The sequence below is a fragment of the Ranitomeya imitator genome, chromosome 7 (genome assembly GCF_032444005.1).
Source record: "Ranitomeya imitator isolate aRanImi1 chromosome 7, aRanImi1.pri, whole genome shotgun sequence".
Taxonomy (NCBI): domain Eukaryota; kingdom Metazoa; phylum Chordata; class Amphibia; order Anura; family Dendrobatidae; genus Ranitomeya; species Ranitomeya imitator.
The window spans coordinates 201,951,225-201,968,947 of NC_091288.1; the positions used below are offsets into that span (position 1 = coordinate 201,951,225).

General features: G+C 50.9%; 4 protein-coding genes across 4 annotated transcripts; all 4 read right to left on the reverse strand.

Moving 5' to 3' along the window:
- Positions 1-3,244: 3,244 nt before the first annotated feature.
- LOC138646168 (histone H2A type 1) lies at positions 3,245-3,637 on the reverse strand. The gene has a single exon (XM_069735632.1). It carries the CDS (start codon positions 3,635-3,637, stop codon positions 3,245-3,247), a length of 393 nt encoding a protein of 130 aa, XP_069591733.1.
- Positions 3,638-5,474: 1,837 nt separating this feature from the next.
- Positions 5,475-5,855, reverse strand: LOC138646019 (histone H2B 1.1). The gene has a single exon (XM_069735495.1). The coding sequence runs from the start codon at positions 5,853-5,855 to the stop codon at positions 5,475-5,477; it is 381 nt and encodes a 126-aa protein (XP_069591596.1).
- A 7,787-nt stretch (positions 5,856-13,642) lies between these two features.
- Positions 13,643-14,130, reverse strand: LOC138646020 (histone H3). Its single transcript, XM_069735496.1, has one exon. The coding sequence runs from the start codon at positions 14,100-14,102 to the stop codon at positions 13,692-13,694; it is 411 nt and encodes a 136-aa protein (XP_069591597.1). The 5' UTR covers positions 14,103-14,130; the 3' UTR covers positions 13,643-13,691.
- A 1,946-nt stretch (positions 14,131-16,076) lies between these two features.
- Positions 16,077-16,767, reverse strand: LOC138646169 (histone H1C-like). The gene has a single exon (XM_069735633.1). It carries the CDS (start codon positions 16,731-16,733, stop codon positions 16,077-16,079), a length of 657 nt encoding a protein of 218 aa, XP_069591734.1. The 5' UTR covers positions 16,734-16,767.
- Positions 16,768-17,723: the final 956 nt, after the last annotated feature.

Here is a 17,723-nt window from a genome sequence, read left to right on the forward strand (position 1 = left end):
AGAATCTGGATAATGCGGTTTCATTCCTTCGACCGGGAACCCACAGCATTAGTGGCTCAGTAAAGGTTCTAAACGATATATTAACTTTATAACCACCAGGAACCAGAGCGCAGGAATAGGAAGGTGCAGCCTCTCACTGAGATGTGGGTGGCTCTGAAAAGAGCCTTTGGGTTGTGAAGACAGAAGAGAACACAATTAACCTCCGAAGCCGTAGAGAGTGCGGCCCTGGCGCTTGAGCGCGTACACCACGTCCATGGCGGTGACGGTCTTCCTCTTGGCGTGCTCGGTGTAGGTGACGGCGTCACGGATCACGTTCTCCAGGAAGACTTTCAGGACACCGCGAGTCTCCTCATAGATGAGGCCAGAGATGCGCTTGACGCCTCCTCTGCGAGCTAGACGGCGGATGGCAGGCTTGGTGATGCCCTGGATGTTATCACGGAGCACCTTCCTGTGCCGCTTGGCGCCGCCCTTCCCGAGACCTTTTCCTCCTTTGCCGCGACCAGACATCTTCTGCAGTCAGTGAGCAAAAACTGATTCCTGGACAGCACGGACTGCTCCTTTATATGGAGGAAGAATGGACCAGAGAGAGAACTGCAGAGATGACGCACTTCCGGGACGGGTCTTCCAGAATCTACATTTGCCCCTCCCTTCCTCTGCTGATTGGCTGACCACAGAACTGTTGGGACGTTTGAGTTTCCCGCTCATTGGTCATATTCTGCAATTATCTTCCCAGCTTGTATTTTATGCAATTTCTTTCCCTTGTGACTAAAGATATCCCACATATTTTCATCACCGTTCCAGATCATCGTGGTTCATACCATCCACAATGTATGATGCCCCCACTTATCCCGCACACAGTATGCTGCCCCCAAAGTTATCCTCCACATAGTATGATGCCCCCTACACAGCAAGATAACCACACAGTAGGATGCCCCCACAGTTACTGTTTAAGGGTATGATATCCCCAGTTACTCCGAAAACAGTATGATGCCCTAAGTTACCCCCCCCCCCCCCCCCCCCAACACACACACACACACACACACACACAGGAAATATGCTGCACCCACAGTTACACCCTATACAATGTGATACCCCCAGAGCGACCCATCCTCAGTGTAATGTAATGATTAACAATTGTTCATGTTATGGTGAAAGTCTTCCATTAATGGAGATTTGGAAGGGTGAAAGAAGCAAGAGAAATTAGAAGAGATATTTCATCAGATCAACATCTGGTGATGAAATGTTCATTTTTGCCATTACCTCATGTACAAATCACAAACCAGAGAGACACATTTTTATGCAGTTTTTTATATATCATGTTATGCTTTAGTAATGCAAAATCACATGACTGGGCCTTTAATTGTAAAGTACAAATTATTAGGGGTTTTTTTGCTTCTTTTTCATTGTTTGTCTTAATGTGAAAACTGTACTGGCAGCAAAAGGGTTAAAAAACCAGTGTAACAGAAAAATGATCCCTACTACATTGCCCTCTATAGTGCCAGAGGCATTTACTCTCTTACAACCAGGACTTACTTCTTAGGCGTTAGGGCAGTGAACCCATTAAATGCTGCAGGTCAGTTACTGGGTAGCTGTATGATGGCTCCTGGGTCCCAGTAGGGCACTGTATGAAATACCAGGTCGGATCCACTGCCAATTACAGCACAAAGCCATTTTTGGCAGTGAAATCTGAGTAAGAAAAGTCCCTTCAACATCCACACCAGTAGCAATATGCATCGTGCATCCCCCCATAAAGTGGTTTTGACGTCCTGCAGCAGTGACAGGGGAGTCTAGCGAAGATAATCGCTGTTTTTCGGCAAGGAACATTCCATGTTATCCAAATCAATTTTCTTTATGACCCCAGTGGCCCATTCTGGTGGGCGCTCCTGCCGGCCCCAACAACGTCCCCGTCTGCCATTTGCGTTTCTTTTATCGTGTGCTCCAGCCAGTCTCTTCCATGCTGTTCGGAGGGATCAGTGTCCCCATTGCAGTTTGGGCTACACAGCGAGAAGGATTTCACAAGCCTTTAATGCCACTGGCCGGTCACAGTCACACAGACAAGTCAATAAGGCCGGAAAAAGCCCGACTCTTTCACATGTAACCAGAGCGTCGGAGATGGAACCTGAGCTTCTGCTAGATGGCAGCCCTATAGTGTAAGGGCACGTTAGGGACGGCCCCATCTCCAATATTTGTGACATATACACATATAGGAATCCTTAGCCAAACAGTAAACACCTTTACCAAAGTCACGGTTTGTTTCGAAGTCCGACAGCCGAGCAGGTGCGTTTGGAGGTCTGGCAGCAGGGCAGCGCATTTCGAGATCCAACAGCTGTGGAGGTGCGTTTCAAGATCCGACAGCCAACGAAGAGTATTTCGATGTCCGACAGCCGGGTAGATGTGCTTCGAGGTCCAGCAGCCGCGGCGGAGTGATTCGAGGTCCTGTCACGTAGATATATATCCAGTTAGTGCAGTGTACGGGGGAACACAGGTGTTGGTTCTGCCCCGTATATATATATTTACAGTGTATACATTGTTTGCGGTGTATAGGGAACACAGCGCTACCGGGGCCTGGGGTGAAGGTGCCGCATCTTTGGATACTCTGATGAGAGATCAGCTGGAACACGGAAAATAAGAAGTTAAATGGAGGAGACACGTCTGTGTACCTGATGTACGTAGATGTCTCTCCTCCATTTAACGTCCTATTTTCAAGGCTGAGCTTTCCCAAGGCTGCCCGCTCATTGTCTTATCACATGATCCTTTGGGGGATTTGAGTTTCCCGCTCATAATCTCTGGAGGATTATTACCGGTCACTGCCGATAGCGGAGATCACAATCCGGTCACACCCGGAACAGCGCGGAGTCCTGTCCTCCAGAGCCGCCGCACACGGGATCGTCCTCCGAGAGAAGGCGCCGTCACTGATGTGGAGGAGAATCACCCGCCCGGTCCCGATACTCCGGGACCTGCTAACTACATGTAGACCTCAGCGCGGAGTATCAGACACTAATGAGGGGACATTTCCTGCGAGCTTGGCAGACGACACTCCCACCTGAGGGGTCTGAGACTTCATGTGGGATTGACCCATTCATCTCCTATTATTCTGTGGATATGTGCACCAACAATGGCGGCAATGGTGTATGTACCATCAGCCTCATGTGAGGACCCCGAGATAGGCGGCGCCGGCTCTTGTGGTGACGGTGTGGGTGGCTCTTAGAAGAGCCTTTGGTTTTGTAGACATTGGCGGCAGCGCTCACTTGCTCTTGCTCGCCTTGCTGCTCTCGGTCTTCTTGGGCAGCAGCACGGCCTGGATGTTGGGCAGGACGCCCCCCTGGGCAATGGTCACCCCACCCAGCAGCCTGTTCAGCTCCTCGTCATTGCGCACCGCCAGCTGCAGGTGACGGGGGATGATGCGGGTCTTCTTGTTGTCCCGGGCAGCATTGCCGGCCAATTCCAGGATCTCAGCGGTCAGATACTCCAGCACAGCGGCCAGATAGACCGGAGCGCCGGCGCCGACTCTCTCAGCGTAGTTGCCCTTGCGGAGAAGCCTGTGCACACGGCCGACTGGGAACTGCAGTCCTGCCCGGGATGAGCGGGTCTTGGCCTTAGCTCGGACCTTTCCTCCTTGTTTGCCGCGTCCAGACATGATAGCGATAACGTCAGATAACAAATAAAGACCGAAAATCGTGTGGAGAAGAGACTGTGCTGTGTGGCCTTATATAGTCTGCTGCTCCGCCCTCCTCTCCTGTCATTGGATGACTCTGAAGCTGGCCAATGGGGAAGAGTCTTGAGGAACCGCCAATGAGCTGCCGAGGGCGGAGCCTATTATTGCTCCTTGCTCAAATTAGTTTCTCACCCAATAGAAAACGTTCGCTTTGGACCGAATAGATAAGGGGTGAAAACAGATATTTGTCTTGGAGCAGAAGGAAGTGCAGAAATATTCTGTTGATTTGTAGTTTGCACTTGTTGAATTTGTGTCTACTATCAGCCATAAATTGCACTGACAGTCTGGTGGGTGAGGGGTTAATCCCTGTCAGTGCTTCTCCTCCGCTCCATCTGCACAGGAGGCGGCTCCTCACTCACCCGCTTATTACCCTGTGTAGATTCCCTGTGGTGTCCGCGCTGATCCTATCACAGCCTGACTGAGACAAGTCTCCTATGTTCTGCCCGGAGCCTGATGTGACGCTGCCGGGTCCCGGGTGGGGGAAGTCGCCGCTTCTGTATTGTATGATACAATATTGTTCTGCTCCAGGAAGACATCCAGGCCTCTCTTGAACCCCTCGACTGAGTTCGCCATCACCACCTCCTCAGGCAAGCAATTCCAGATTCTCACCGCCCTAACAGTAAAGAATCCTCTTCTATGTTGGTGGAAAAACCTTCTCTCCTCCAGACGCAAAGAATGCCCCCTTGTGCCCGTGGCCTTGGTATAAACCTTGGTATAAACAGATCCTCAGCGAGATATTTCTATTGTCCCCTTATATACTTATACATGGTTATTAGATCGCCCCTCAGTCGTCTTTTTCTAGACTAAATAATCCTAATTTCGCTAATCTATCTGGGTATTGTAGTTCTCAATACCCAGATAGTGGTAATGTTCTGAGCAGGGACACTCCGCAATCTTCTACACATGATCGTACATTTCCCATCACAGAGGGATCTGCTGGGAAGGGCAGAATTGGTCTTCCCTGAAATGTCTCTTGTAGGATATGTCCCTGACCAGTATATCGTCTGCACAGTACTGATTGTGACGGGAAAGGGACGATCTGATCGTCTCCAGGTCAGGCACACGGGCACATCACAGCATGTGGAGAACACGAATCAGTCTCTATATCTATGAGTGGAAACAGGAGCGAATACTGCACCGCTAACCTGGAAATCTGCAGACTCCTGTGTGGGATGTAAGAGAGCAATGATCGCTCAACACAAGCAGATTTCCCGATATCGGTCCTGGGAGCACGTGTCATATGAAGACAAAGGACGGAAAAAAGCGGGAACTTTAAACTTTTTACCATTGGAAACATTAGCTCCTCCCTCTGCTGATTGGCTGAACACAGGACGGTTAGGGGGGTTTGAATTTCCCGCCGCTTCTAAATGTAATGACGTCATTTACACTGTAAAAAGAATTCAATTAGGCTCTAGATCAACTCCACCGACCACCACAAATGGCTCCTGTTAACGGAGAAAGGAGAGTAATGAACGAGACCCCAGAATGCCGAGATCTGTGCAGCAAGGGGTTAAATAAGTCCCTGAATACACATCAACTCACTGAGCAATGCCCAGATTATTCCTGAGGTTTTCTCACCATCTCCCTCGTCATCAGACGCAGAGCCCCGGGCGGTGCGAGCAGACACCTCGGGGAGACGGGAGAGGACACCGGAGCAGTGTGGGTGGCTCTTATAGTGAGGGTGTAGGTGGCTCTTATAGGGAGGGTGTGGGTGGCTCTTAGAAGAGCCTTTGGGGTGAGGAGCGGAGCACGGAGCCGATCACTTGGCGCTGGTGTACTTGGTGACGGCCTTGGTGCCCTCGGACACGGCGTGCTTGGCCAGCTCTCCGGGCAGCAGCAGGCGCACGGCGGTCTGGATCTCCCGGGAGGTGATGGTGGAGCGCTTGTTGTAGTGAGCCAGGCGGGAGGCTTCCCCTGCGATGCGCTCGAAGATGTCGTTGACGAAGGAGTTCATGATGCCCATGGCCTTGGAGGAGATGCCGGTGTCGGGGTGGACCTGCTTCAGCACCTTGTACACGTAGATGGCGTAGCTCTCCTTCCTGCTCTTCCTCCGCTTCTTGCCGTCCTTCTTCTGAGTCTTGGTCACGGCTTTCTTGGAGCCCTTCTTGGGCGCAGGCGCAGACTTGGCGGGTTCAGGCATGATAACACCGGTCTCAGCACAAGTGAGCAGAATAATGATCCTGCTCCTCCAAGAGCGGAGGAATTTATAGCCCGGCCATGCAGATGAGCGCTGCTGTCAGACCGCCGTGCTATTGGGTGATGATGTCATGTGACCAACGGGAACGTCAGACGCTCCGCCCACTGCAGCTGATTGGTGGTTCTCCAACTGATATTTCGCTTTTCAGCACCCTCCATATAGCGCTGTAAAACACGTATAATGCTGAATACATCTAAATAGTGCTGTGAAGCGCCATATACCGCAGTGCACCCTCATATAGTGCTCTATGTGTTAATGTAGCTCTGTTTACCCTTCATGTGCTGCAGTATACTCCAATATAGTGCTGCTATTCATCTGTATAGTGCAGAGTGCCCCCATATACTGCAACTTACTGACAAATGACTGTGCCACTTCCAGAGCTCGGCCGTCATGGCCCTGCAGGAGGCCAGCGAGGCTTATCTGCTGGGGAGTCTGGGGATGTACTAGATTTTCTCGGCACCACCATCCGCATGTGGGGTGCTGCTGTAATCCCGTTCATTATCCTCATTTTTCCTCTGCACATTCCCACATCCAGCCAAGTGATCGCGGGGTCCAGTATACTCATCAGCATTGCCAATACTTCGATATGTAGCAAAGAAGGAGTGGTGTAAAAATTTGGGGGGCATTTTGAGGGCAACCCAAACGTTGTGCCCCACCAAAAAATGTCCCGGTTGACCCAAAACATTCTGAAAAAAATTACCACACACTCTTATAGTGTTCCTCTACACACCCTGAGAATTTGTGGTCGACAGACCCAAACCGGGCTTAGCAGTGACCTTGCGCAACACAGACTTCAATGGGCAGGGTCACTTTGGGGAGTCTCTGCTCAGCCCAGTTTGTGGCTATCATCAACCCCAAATGTTCAGGGTGTGTAGCTCTAGTGGACCAGTGCTGTAAAAATTTAGGGGGCATTTTGAGATGACCCAAAACATATGCCCCTCCCCACCCCCAAACTTCTGAACAAATTACCCGACACTCTTGAATTGTTCCTCTACACACCCTGAACATTTGGGGTCGATGGGCACAAACTAGGCTGAGCAGTGACCCTGCGCGCGATAGGCTTCCATGGGCAGGGCAGCTTTGGGGGGTAACTGCTCAGCAGTGCACAGATTGGGGCTATCGACTTCAAATTTTCATAGTGTGTAGAGGAATAATTCATGAGTGTGGGCTATTTTTTTTCTGAATACCTTGCTCTATATACTGTACACACTGCTCTAGATATTGTACACTGCTCTATATACTGTACACACTGCTCTATATATTGTATACTGCTCTATATACTGTACACTGATTTACATACTGTACCCTCTCCTGTATATACTGTACACACTGCTACTGTACACTCTGGTCTATATACTGTGTACTCTGCTGTATATACTGTACACACTGCTCTATATACTGTACGCTCTGGTCTATAATACTGTACACTGCTGTATATACTGTTCACACTGCTCTATATACTGTACACTGCTCTAAATACTGTACACACTGCTCTATATACTGTATATACTGTATATATACTGTATATATTGCTGTATATATACTGTATATATACTGTATATATTGCTGTATATACTGTACAATCTGTTGCACAGTCTGTATACACTGCTGTATATACTGCATACTCTGCTCTATATACTGTACACACGGCACTATGCTATACACTGCTCTATATACTGTACACTCTGGTCTATAAACTGGACACTGCTGTATATACTGTACTCTGCTTTATATACTGTACACACTGTTGTATATACTGTAGACTCTCCTCTATTATCTGTGACACTTATTACACTGCTGATCTGGGCTGTGCAGATGTGATGTTGTGCACTATATATACTATATACAGCTGTGTTCTCTGTGTAGACGCTGGATTTTGTGTCTCCGCTTTTCTCCCAATATTCCCCTTTTGCACAACAGTGGGGGTCACATACATGCATGAATATTTCAGTTTTCTCCCGAGATGTTCATGTGTTTGGTTGGGGAGTCGCGCTGTGCAGCTGTCGCCTCATCAGAGCTCTTCCCTCCATTACAGGCCGCAGCGGTCACAGCTTCACACTGGGTAAGACACGATATCAGGCAGGTGATTGCAATCAGCCCCCGATATGGATCATCTACTGATGTGGAACACGTGTCCCCCCAATACTCTGCACATACGGGGTAGAGTGATATCACAGGTCAGGGAGGTGGCAGTCAGCGGAGGCCGTCGCCTGTGTTACCCTTCTGGGTTCTCAGCAGCTCCAGCTGGTCCCCACATCGTACAATCAGCTTCCTGTGCGATAGACACTGGAGTAAAGATCCCTGTGATGGTGACAAGAGCCGGGAATAGGAGGAACGAGCTCCCGCAGCAGATTTATCTACCCGGACACACAGTGATGTGCAGATCGGGAGGACGGCGGCGATAATCTCCGCAATTTCTAGGCGTTTCCACTAGTGACGGCTACAAACGGTCGGTGGAGATGATGGAGAAGGAGAAGCGACGGAGGAATCGCGCTCTGCTGTCCGGTGTTAGCCGGTAAAGGGTTTTTATCCCGGGCAGGGAAGCACAAGGGGAGAGCGGAGCTTCACTACCTGCCAGCCCTTATGCCGAAGTGATCAGATTCTATTCTGTGTAATCCGCTCATGTAACCAATATTGGCGGAGGCTGCGGGGAGTTATAGATTTCATGTCTTATAAAAGCAGCTCAGCGGGTTATCGATTGTGCAGAGGTGTCAGTATGTGCATGTATATATGTGTATGTACATACCCCATACACCCTTGTATCATTTACCAAATAGTACCGTAACAATGAACAGCATCAGCGGTTCCAGCTCCATAATGCAAACAGGGGGCAGCACAATAAGATGGGGGCAAACACCAGTATATGTCAGGACTCGGGAGACTTAATGTTAGTCAGATAGGAGCTCTGCACTTCCGCAGCCATTTAATCTCATTCAATGAGCCACCACCTCCTCCCCGCAGAGCTGTATGATCAGTGCCACCACCTTCTCCCAACAGAGCTGTATGATCAGTGCCACCACCTCCTCCTCGCAGAGCTGTATGATCAGTGCCACCACCTCCTCCCCGCAGAGCTGTATGATCAGAGCAACCACCTTCTCCCCACAGAGCTGTATGATCAGTGCCATCACCCACTCCCCGCAGAGCTGTATGATCAGTGCCACCACCTCCTCGCAGAGCTGTATGATCAGTGCCACCACCTCCTCCCCACGGAACTGTATGATCAGTGCCACCGCCTCCTCCCCGCAGAGCTGTATGATCAGTGCCACCACCTCCTCCCCGCAGAGCTGTATGATCAGTGCCACCACCTCCTCCTCCCTGCAGAGCTGTATGATCAGTGCCACCACCTCCTCCTCCCCGCAGAGCTGTATGATCAGTGCCACCACCTCCTCCTCCCCGCAGAGCTGTATGATCAGTGCCACTACCTCCTCCCCGCAGAGCTGTATGATCAGAGCAACCACTTCCTCCCCAGCAGAGCTATATGATCAGTGCCACCACCTTCTCCCCACAGAGCTGTATGATCAGTGCCACCACCTTCTCCCCTTCATTGTCTGTTCTAGTTATATGGAGATAATGGTCCTTGTATGCAATGTCCAGTAATGATTCCCGAGAGCAGCAGACGCTCCCTGAGGACCCATCTATGCCCAGCAGAGGACACTCATAGCCAGAGACCGGTACCGGGAGTTCCCTCTCCTCACGCTGCAGAACAGCAGAGCGGGCTGGGGACTAGTGACCGGTGTCACCCGCACTCAGAGCAGCCTGCAGCTGAAGGAGGAATCCCCCCTAACAAGGAATGTGCCAGTGACACCCTGACAGCGGAGAAAGGACAGGCAGAACACGCAGCAGCCGGGACTCTCCTCGCTGCGAGCTCCGGTACACAGAGGGGGGCAGGAAGTTCCGGGCTCAGGAGACGGGGACATCACCTGCCATGGGGTGTAAGGGGATGATCTGTAGCGCTGCATCTAATTATTGGGGGAAGCTCATTATCACTTACCAGACGCATTCAGGTGACATTAATGAGCCGCAGGCAGCGAGGCCGCCGAGTACTGTCCTCAATGGGGAGCAGCATTATAACAATGAGAATAACTTGCCCCCACTGTGATTTTCTTGTTATACGAATTGACGGTTTACTTTATTTTAATAACACTTGTATTGCAAATGACAGAGATCATAAAACTTAGATATAACCTGTTTCTTCATATGAAGATTTACATTCACAGAACATTTATTATCTTCCCGTAGAAGATAATGACAACAGCTTAGATGGATAAAACCATAAGCAATGGAGAAAGAACACAGAGAAAGAATTCCAAAACCTGTCATTCCTCAGTTGCTGGAGCTGTAGAATGATGGGCTGCACAGATTTTAGAGGATCATCTCTTCATTGTAATAGCTGAATCATTGGAATAGTGATATCCAGCAGGAGACATATGTCAGGACTAATAGTAACAATGCAACAATGAGGCAGACTGAGGTGTGCACTGACTTGCAGAGAAGCAGCAGTAGTCTGAAGAAGCTGACAATTAAGAACAGCTGTGTACAACCATCTCCTATCTGTAAGCCGCTAGGAAATTAATTGTTAAACACTTATCTGCTTTTGGAGGCAAAAGAAGACGCTAAATGCTCCTGAGTAACCTCATATCTTGTATTTTACTAACATGTTTTTCTTTTCCCTTATTTAGGCTATTCAATTTTAGTTACCATATTACATTTCTCCTGTAACTCTGACCTGCTTGGACTGTTGTCTTTTCCTACACTTTTATCATATTTGATCCTTTTTCTTACCCTATTAAAATTTATATTTACCGTCCCTCTTTTATTTATGTCTGATATAAAACTGTTTGTGTGTATTGATTATACTTTAAAAAACAAAAAAAACTACAAATCGCTCTGAGTTCAGTGGCTTTTTATTCCAGCTCTTGCTCCATGGATCGTCCGATACTTTGTGGTCTCGTATTAATTGAAGTTTATGATTCTCACTTTGTTTCTCCAAAGAAAACATTTATTTATTAAATGACTCCACGGTGATTTGGAAGGTGATTACAGGAGATTGCTGTTGGTGGACTTTATATCACATCACAAGAAGCTGCGGAAACTACAACAAGCGGGAAATTCAAAATTCCTACCCGCCCTGTGTGCAGCCAATCTGCAGAGGAAGGGGAGGGGCTAACGTTAACCGTTTAGGAACGTGGAGTTCCCGCTGAGTGGCTGATGAATTTTCCGTTTTTTGTCTTTCTGTAGTTTCAGGACGATCAGATGTCCGAAAAGTGTTTGTGTGGAGCGATCAATGGTCACTTGTGTCCCATACAGGAGTTTATATATTTCCAGGATCAAGGGAGAAGTATCCGCTTTCTATAATAGAAGGTGCAGAACTTTGCGACTATAGTGACTCCATCAGACCAGCAATATTCAGTGCAGGGAATATACAGAAACGAGGTCATGCAGATTAGAAACAATCTTAAAATTGGGGTGGGGAGTCTAAAATGCTGATTAATGTTATCTAGGGAAACCTACTATAGAACTGTAAACTCCTGCAGTGAGAAGAATAACAGGAAATATCGCAGAGTAGATGGGCGCCCTGTATGGTCACATATGAGCATTCTTGCCGCATCCAGTCCCATCACACATCAATATCTTTGCGGATTATTCTAGTATTGGTCCTGATCAGGGCGCACAGGGAAGAGGGGATGAGATTATTACATTTCCGCATATATGTATTTACTCCCCCACACACTGCAGACTGAGCCGCGAGTGACCCAGAGACCAGATGTTACCGAGCACAAGTGATCCCTCCGGGCATAATTATATGTGAGGAATGAGCTCGTCTTGAGGGAGGATTTAGTGGCTCTGAAAAGAGCCTTTGTGTTGTGGTCGGTGCCGGGGCAGATCTAAGCTCTCTCCCCACGGATCCGGCGGGCTTGGGAAAACCAGGTTTGTCTTTCTAGGTCAAAATATTGGAAAAGACTCTGGTCCCAGATCACACACTGCGGGCACATCCCAGAATCTGGATAATGCGGCTTCATTCCTTCGACCGGGAACCCAAAGCATTAGTGGCTCAGTAAAGGTTCTAAACGATATATTAACTTTAAAACCACCAGGAACAAGAGCGCAGGAATAGGAAGGTGCAGCCTCTCACTGAGATGTGGGTGGCTCTGAAAAGAGCCTTTGGGTTGTGAGGACAGAAGAGAACACAATTAACCTCCGAAGCCGTAGAGAGTGCGGCCCTGGCGCTTGAGCGCGTACACCACGTCCATGGCGGTGACGGTCTTCCTCTTGGCGTGCTCGGTGTAGGTGACGGCGTCACGGATCACGTTCTCCAGGAAGACTTTCAGGACACCGCGAGTCTCCTCATAGATGAGGCCAGAGATGCGCTTGACGCCTCCTCTGCGAGCTAGACGGCGGATGGCAGGCTTGGTGATGCCCTGGATGTTATCACGGAGCACCTTCCTGTGCCGCTTGGCGCCGCCCTTCCCGAGACCTTTTCCTCCTTTGCCGCGACCAGACATCTTCCACGTAGTCAGCCAAACACGATGACTGATCAGCGCAGAGTCCTTCCTTTATATAGAGAGTGAGCGGACCGGAGCGAGAACTGTACAGATGACGCGTTTCCGGGGCGAGATTTCTGGTACTGAATTTGCAGTTAGCCCCTCCCTTTAGTCTCTGATTGGTTGAGCACAGAACAGTTGCTAATTTTGAATTTCCCGCTTATTGTGCTCTTATTTCCCCGCTTCTCTATTCTTCTCATCTCGGCGCCGCTGCTAGATCTGTTGGTTATTTCGATTTTTTTTCATTGTTATTTATGTTGCTAGTTTCCAGCTTCTGCCAAATGTTAGCTAGTAGAATAAAAAATATATTCTAGGGACAATAATCTACAGAAAACTCGTGATCCCCGGCAGTCACTCATCATTACACGTGGTGCCGGACTGGCGGCCATTACCGGTCCCTCAGAGCAGGGAGCTGCATGTAACCAGTCACCCTGCGGCTCCAGCCCTGGAGAAGATGGGAAAAGTCAAATATACGAGAATTGCTTAACGACCCACCCACCACAAATGCGACCATCGCAGCACACGGGGGAGGGATCTGCTCAGACCAGTGTCAGGCAGAATAGATCACATAAAGGCGTCATCACCGATCTGAGGGACAAATGAGGTTATTAACAGAAACTAAGCGCAGAGATCTCCGATCCGAACAAAAGAGAACAACCTAAAGCCGCAAGACTGAGGAGGCGGCACTAGGACCCAGCGCGTGAGACAGCAGATTGTGATCGGTTATGATCCTCAGGAGCGCGAGCAGCAAATGAGCGGGAATTTCAAATCCACCAGCGGATCGGTAAATGACCACAAAACATCAGCATAAAGAACCGTTCTCAGGAACCGACCAATCACCGATTACTTTTACTCCATTAACTCAATAGTGACCGCGTTCCTGCAGATCCACCCCATTTACGTCTGCACTGTATAGGAACCGCACATCCACCACCGCAAACCCGGTTGTGCACTGTACACACTTTACGCGGTCCTTATAACACGTCGGTTTTGTTATAGATGTCGGACACTTTTGGACTGGGCGAGAATAGAGAATGTGCAGAGCGATAACCAATATCGCTGATCACCTGCAATATCGGAAGCAGCAGCCTCCGTCCATTTAACTGATCGACCGTGCCTGCGCTTCGTACACTGAGAATACGCGCAGAAAAGGGACTGCTCAGGAATCGGCTCATTTGGGAGAGACTTTGGTGGCTCTGAAAAGAGCCTTTGTGTTGTGGTCGCAGCCGGGGCAGATCTAAGCTCTCTCCCCACGGATCCGGCGGGCCAGCTGGATGTCTTTGGGCATGATGGTGACCCTCTTGGCGTGGATGGCGCACAGGTTGGTGTCCTCGAACAACCCCACCAGATAAGCCTCGCTGGCCTCCTGCAGGGCCATGACGGCCGAACTCTGGAAACGCAGATCGGTCTTGAAGTCCTGGGCGATCTCCCTCACCAGGCGCTGGAAGGGAAGCTTACGGATCAGCAGCTCGGTGGATTTCTGATAGCGGCGGATCTCACGGAGAGCGACTGTTCCCGGCCGGTAACGATGCGGCTTCTTCACTCCACCAGTGGCGGGAGCGCTCTTCCTGGCGGCTTTAGTGGCCAGCTGCTTGCGGGGAGCTTTCCCTCCGGTGGATTTACGAGCGGTCTGCTTTGTTCTTGCCATGGCTCCGTATAGACGTGTCGGGCACAGATGTGATAAGAGGAGCGGCGGGAGCAGGGTATTTATGCTCCGGGGCGCGTCCTCATTGGTTTCTGGGAAACACGCCCCCTGCGCTCCACTGGCTCTTTCATGAAATAAAGTGGCCAATAAGGGTTGATTTGTTTGACCAGTCATTGTTATTATTCCCGCCCACTAATCCCGCCCCTGAAGTCCCCGCCTCTTCCGTGATGCGTCTGTCCTCAGATCACTCATTTGCCGCTTGCTGGAGCAGCTGATGTATTTGCGTTCAAATGTCCCCGTGTATAGCGCTGTACAGTGCAGCTCCCGCAATATCGACAGATCACACAAACCCCCCATCCTGAGACTGCGCCCAGCATCAGTTATATTACAAACATTAGAAGTCCGAGAACTAATCATACAGCTCTGCGGGGAGGAGGCGGTGGCACTGATCATACAGCTCTGTGGGGAGGAGGTGGTGGCTCTGATCATACAGCTCTGTGGGGAGAAGGTGGTTGCTCTGATCATACAGCTCTGCGGGGAGGAGGTAGTGGCACTGATAATACAGCTCTGCGGGGAGGAGGTAGTGGCACTGATCATACAGCTCTGTGGGGAGAAGGTGGTTGCTCTGATCATACAGCTCTGCGAGGAGGAGGTGATGGCACTGATCATACAGCTCTGCGGGGAGGAGGTGGTGGCACTGATCATACAGCTCTGCGGGGAGGAGGTGGTGGCTCTGATCATACAGCTCTGTGGGGAGAGGTGGTGGCACTGATCATACAGCTCTGCTGGGGAGGAGGTGGTTGCTCTGATCATACAGCTCTGCGGGGAGGAGGTAGTGGCACTGATCATACAGCTCTGCGGGGAGGAGGTAGTGGCTCTGATCATACAGCTCTGCGGGGAGAATGTGATGGCTCTGATCATACAGCTCTGCTGGGGAGGAGGTGGTGGCTCTGATCATACAGCTCTGTGGGGAGAAGGTGGTTGCTCTGATCATACAGCTCTGCGGGGAGGAGGTAGTGGCACTGATAATACAGCTCTGCGGGGAGGAGGTAGTGGCACTGATCATACAGCTCTGTGGGGAGAAGGTGGTTGCTCTGATCATACAGCTCTGCGAGGAGGAGGTGATGGCACTGATCATACAGCTCTGCGGGGAGGAGGTGGTGGCACTGATCATACAGCTCTGTGGGGAGAAGGTGGTTGCTCTGATCATACAGCTCTGCGGGGAGGAGGTGGTGGCACTGATCATACAGCTCTGCGAGGAGGAGGTGGTGGCACTGATCATACAGCTCTGCGGGGAGTGGGTGATGGCACTGATCATACAGCTCTGCGGGGAGGAGGTGGTGGCACTGATCATACAGCTCTGCGGGGAGGAGGTGGTGGCACTGATCATACAGCTCTGCGGGGAGGAGGTAGTGGCTCTGATCATACAGCTCTGCGGGGAGAATGTGATGGCTCTGATCATACAGCTCTGCTGGGGAGGAGGTGGTGGCTCTGATCATACAGCTCTGTGGGGAGAAGGTGGTTGCTCTGATCATACAGCTCTGCGGGGAGGAGGTAGTGGCACTGATAATACAGCTCTGCGGGGAGGAGGTAGTGGCACTGATCATACAGCTCTGCGGGGAGGAGGTGGTGGCACTGATCATACAGCTCTGTGGGGAGAAGGTGGTTGCTCTGATCATACAGCTCTGCGGGGAGGAGGTGGTGGCACTGATCATACAGCTCTGCGAGGAGGAGGTGGTGGCACTGATCATACAGCTCTGCGGGGAGTGGGTGATGGCACTGATCATACAGCTCTGCGGGGAGGAGGTGGTGGCACTGATCATACAGCTCTGCGGGGAGGTGGTGGCACTGATCATACAGCCCTGTGGGGAGGAGGTAGTGGCACTGATCATACAGCTCTGCTGGGAGGAGGTGTTGGCACTGATCATACAGCTCTGCGGGGAGGAGGTGGTGGCTCTTATAAGAGCCTTTGTGGTATCAGAACAGGGGCTGCAGCTTATTTCTTAGCCGCGGGCTTCTTGGCTTTCGCAGCCTTCTTAACCGACTCTTGGCGGGTTTGGCCGCCTTCTTAGCCGGACTCTTCGTCACCTTCTTGGGCTTGGGAGCGGCTTTCGGCTTTTTGGGGCTCTTGGCCGCTTTCTTGGCAGCTGCGGGCTTCTTGGCCTTTTTCGGGCTCTTCTTGGCCGCGGTCGGAGCCTTCTTGGGCTTCTTCGGAGATTTGGCGGCTTTCTTGGCAGCAGCGGGTTTCTTAGGTTTGGCCGCAGCTGCTGGCTTCTTCTTGGCCACTTTGTCCTTCGTCTCCTGCTTCTTGTTCAGCTTGAAGGACCCGGAGGCGCCGCTGCCCTTCACCTGGAGGAGGGCGCCCTTGGTGACCAGAGACTTGACGGCCAGCTTCAGGCGGCTGTTGTTCTTCTCTACATCGTATCCTCCGGCAGACAGAGCCTTCTTCAGGGCGGCCAGAGACACCCCGCTGCGCTCCTTGGAGGCGGACACGGCTTTCACGATCAGCTCGGAGACGCTGGGGCCGGAGGGTTTATTGCTCTTCTTGGCAGCAGATTTCTTCGGCTGCTTCTTGGATTTGGCGGCCGGTTCTGCGGGAGGGGGAGCGGCGGCTGGCGCGGTCTCTGCCATCATGTGCTGCGGAAAAACAAAATGAAAATATTTCCTGATAGGAAGGAAAACACTGAGGCCGGAGCTGGAGGCGCCTGTTATATGTACAGGCTTACTGCGCACTGATTGGCTGCTGAGCTGCACCGTTCTGAGCTTCTATTGGCTGACACTGGACATAAACCCCGCCTCCTCCCAGCTGAGTCCGGGTGAAGCACCGCTCTCTCCTTGTGCTTCCCTGCCCGGGATAAAAGCCCTTTACCGGCTAACACCGGACAGCAGAGCGCGCTTCCTCCATCGCCTCTCCTTCTCCAACATCTCCACCGGCCATTTGTAGCCGTCACTAGCAGAGATGCCGGGAAAGAGCGGAGAACAAATCCCGGGATCATCGCCGCCGTCCTCCCGATCTGCACCTCACTGTGTACCGGGGAGATAAATCTGCTGCGGGAGCTCGTTCCTCCTATTCCCGGCTCTTGTCACCATCACAGGGATCTTTACTCCAATGTCTATCGTACAGGGAGCTGATTGTACGATGTGGGGACGAGCTGGAGCTGCTGAGAACCCAGAAGGGTAACACAGGCGACGGCCTCCGCTGACTGCCCCCTCCCTGACCTGTGATATCACTGTACCCCGTATGTGCAGAGGATTGGGGGGACACGTGTTCCACATCAGTAGATGATCCACATCGGTGGCTGAGTGCAATCACCTGCCTGATATCTTGTCTTAGTGGTGGGAAAGAGCTCTGATGAGGCGACAGCTGCACAGTGCGACTCCCCAACCAAACACATGAACATCTCAGGGGAGAAAACTGAAATATTAACGGATGTATATGACCCCCACTATTATGCAAAAGGGGAATATTGGGAGAAGAGCGGAGACACAAAATCCAGCGTCTACACAGAGAACACAGCTGTATATAGTATATATAGTGCACAGCATCACATCTGCACAGCCCAGATCAGCAGTGTAATAAGTGCCACTGATAATAGAGGAGAGGGTACAGTATATACAGCAGAG

Coding starts and splice junctions, on each gene's coding strand:
- LOC138646019 (XM_069735495.1), bottom strand. CDS start 5,855: ATGCCTGAACCCGCCAAGTCTGCGCCTGCGCCCAAGAAGGGCTCCAAG.
- LOC138646020 (XM_069735496.1), bottom strand. CDS start 14,102: ATGGCAAGAACAAAGCAGACCGCTCGTAAATCCACCGGAGGGAAAGCT.
- LOC138646169 (XM_069735633.1), bottom strand. CDS start 16,733: ATGATGGCAGAGACCGCGCCAGCCGCCGCTCCCCCTCCCGCAGAACCG.
- LOC138646168 (XM_069735632.1), bottom strand. CDS start 3,637: ATGTCTGGACGCGGCAAACAAGGAGGAAAGGTCCGAGCTAAGGCCAAG.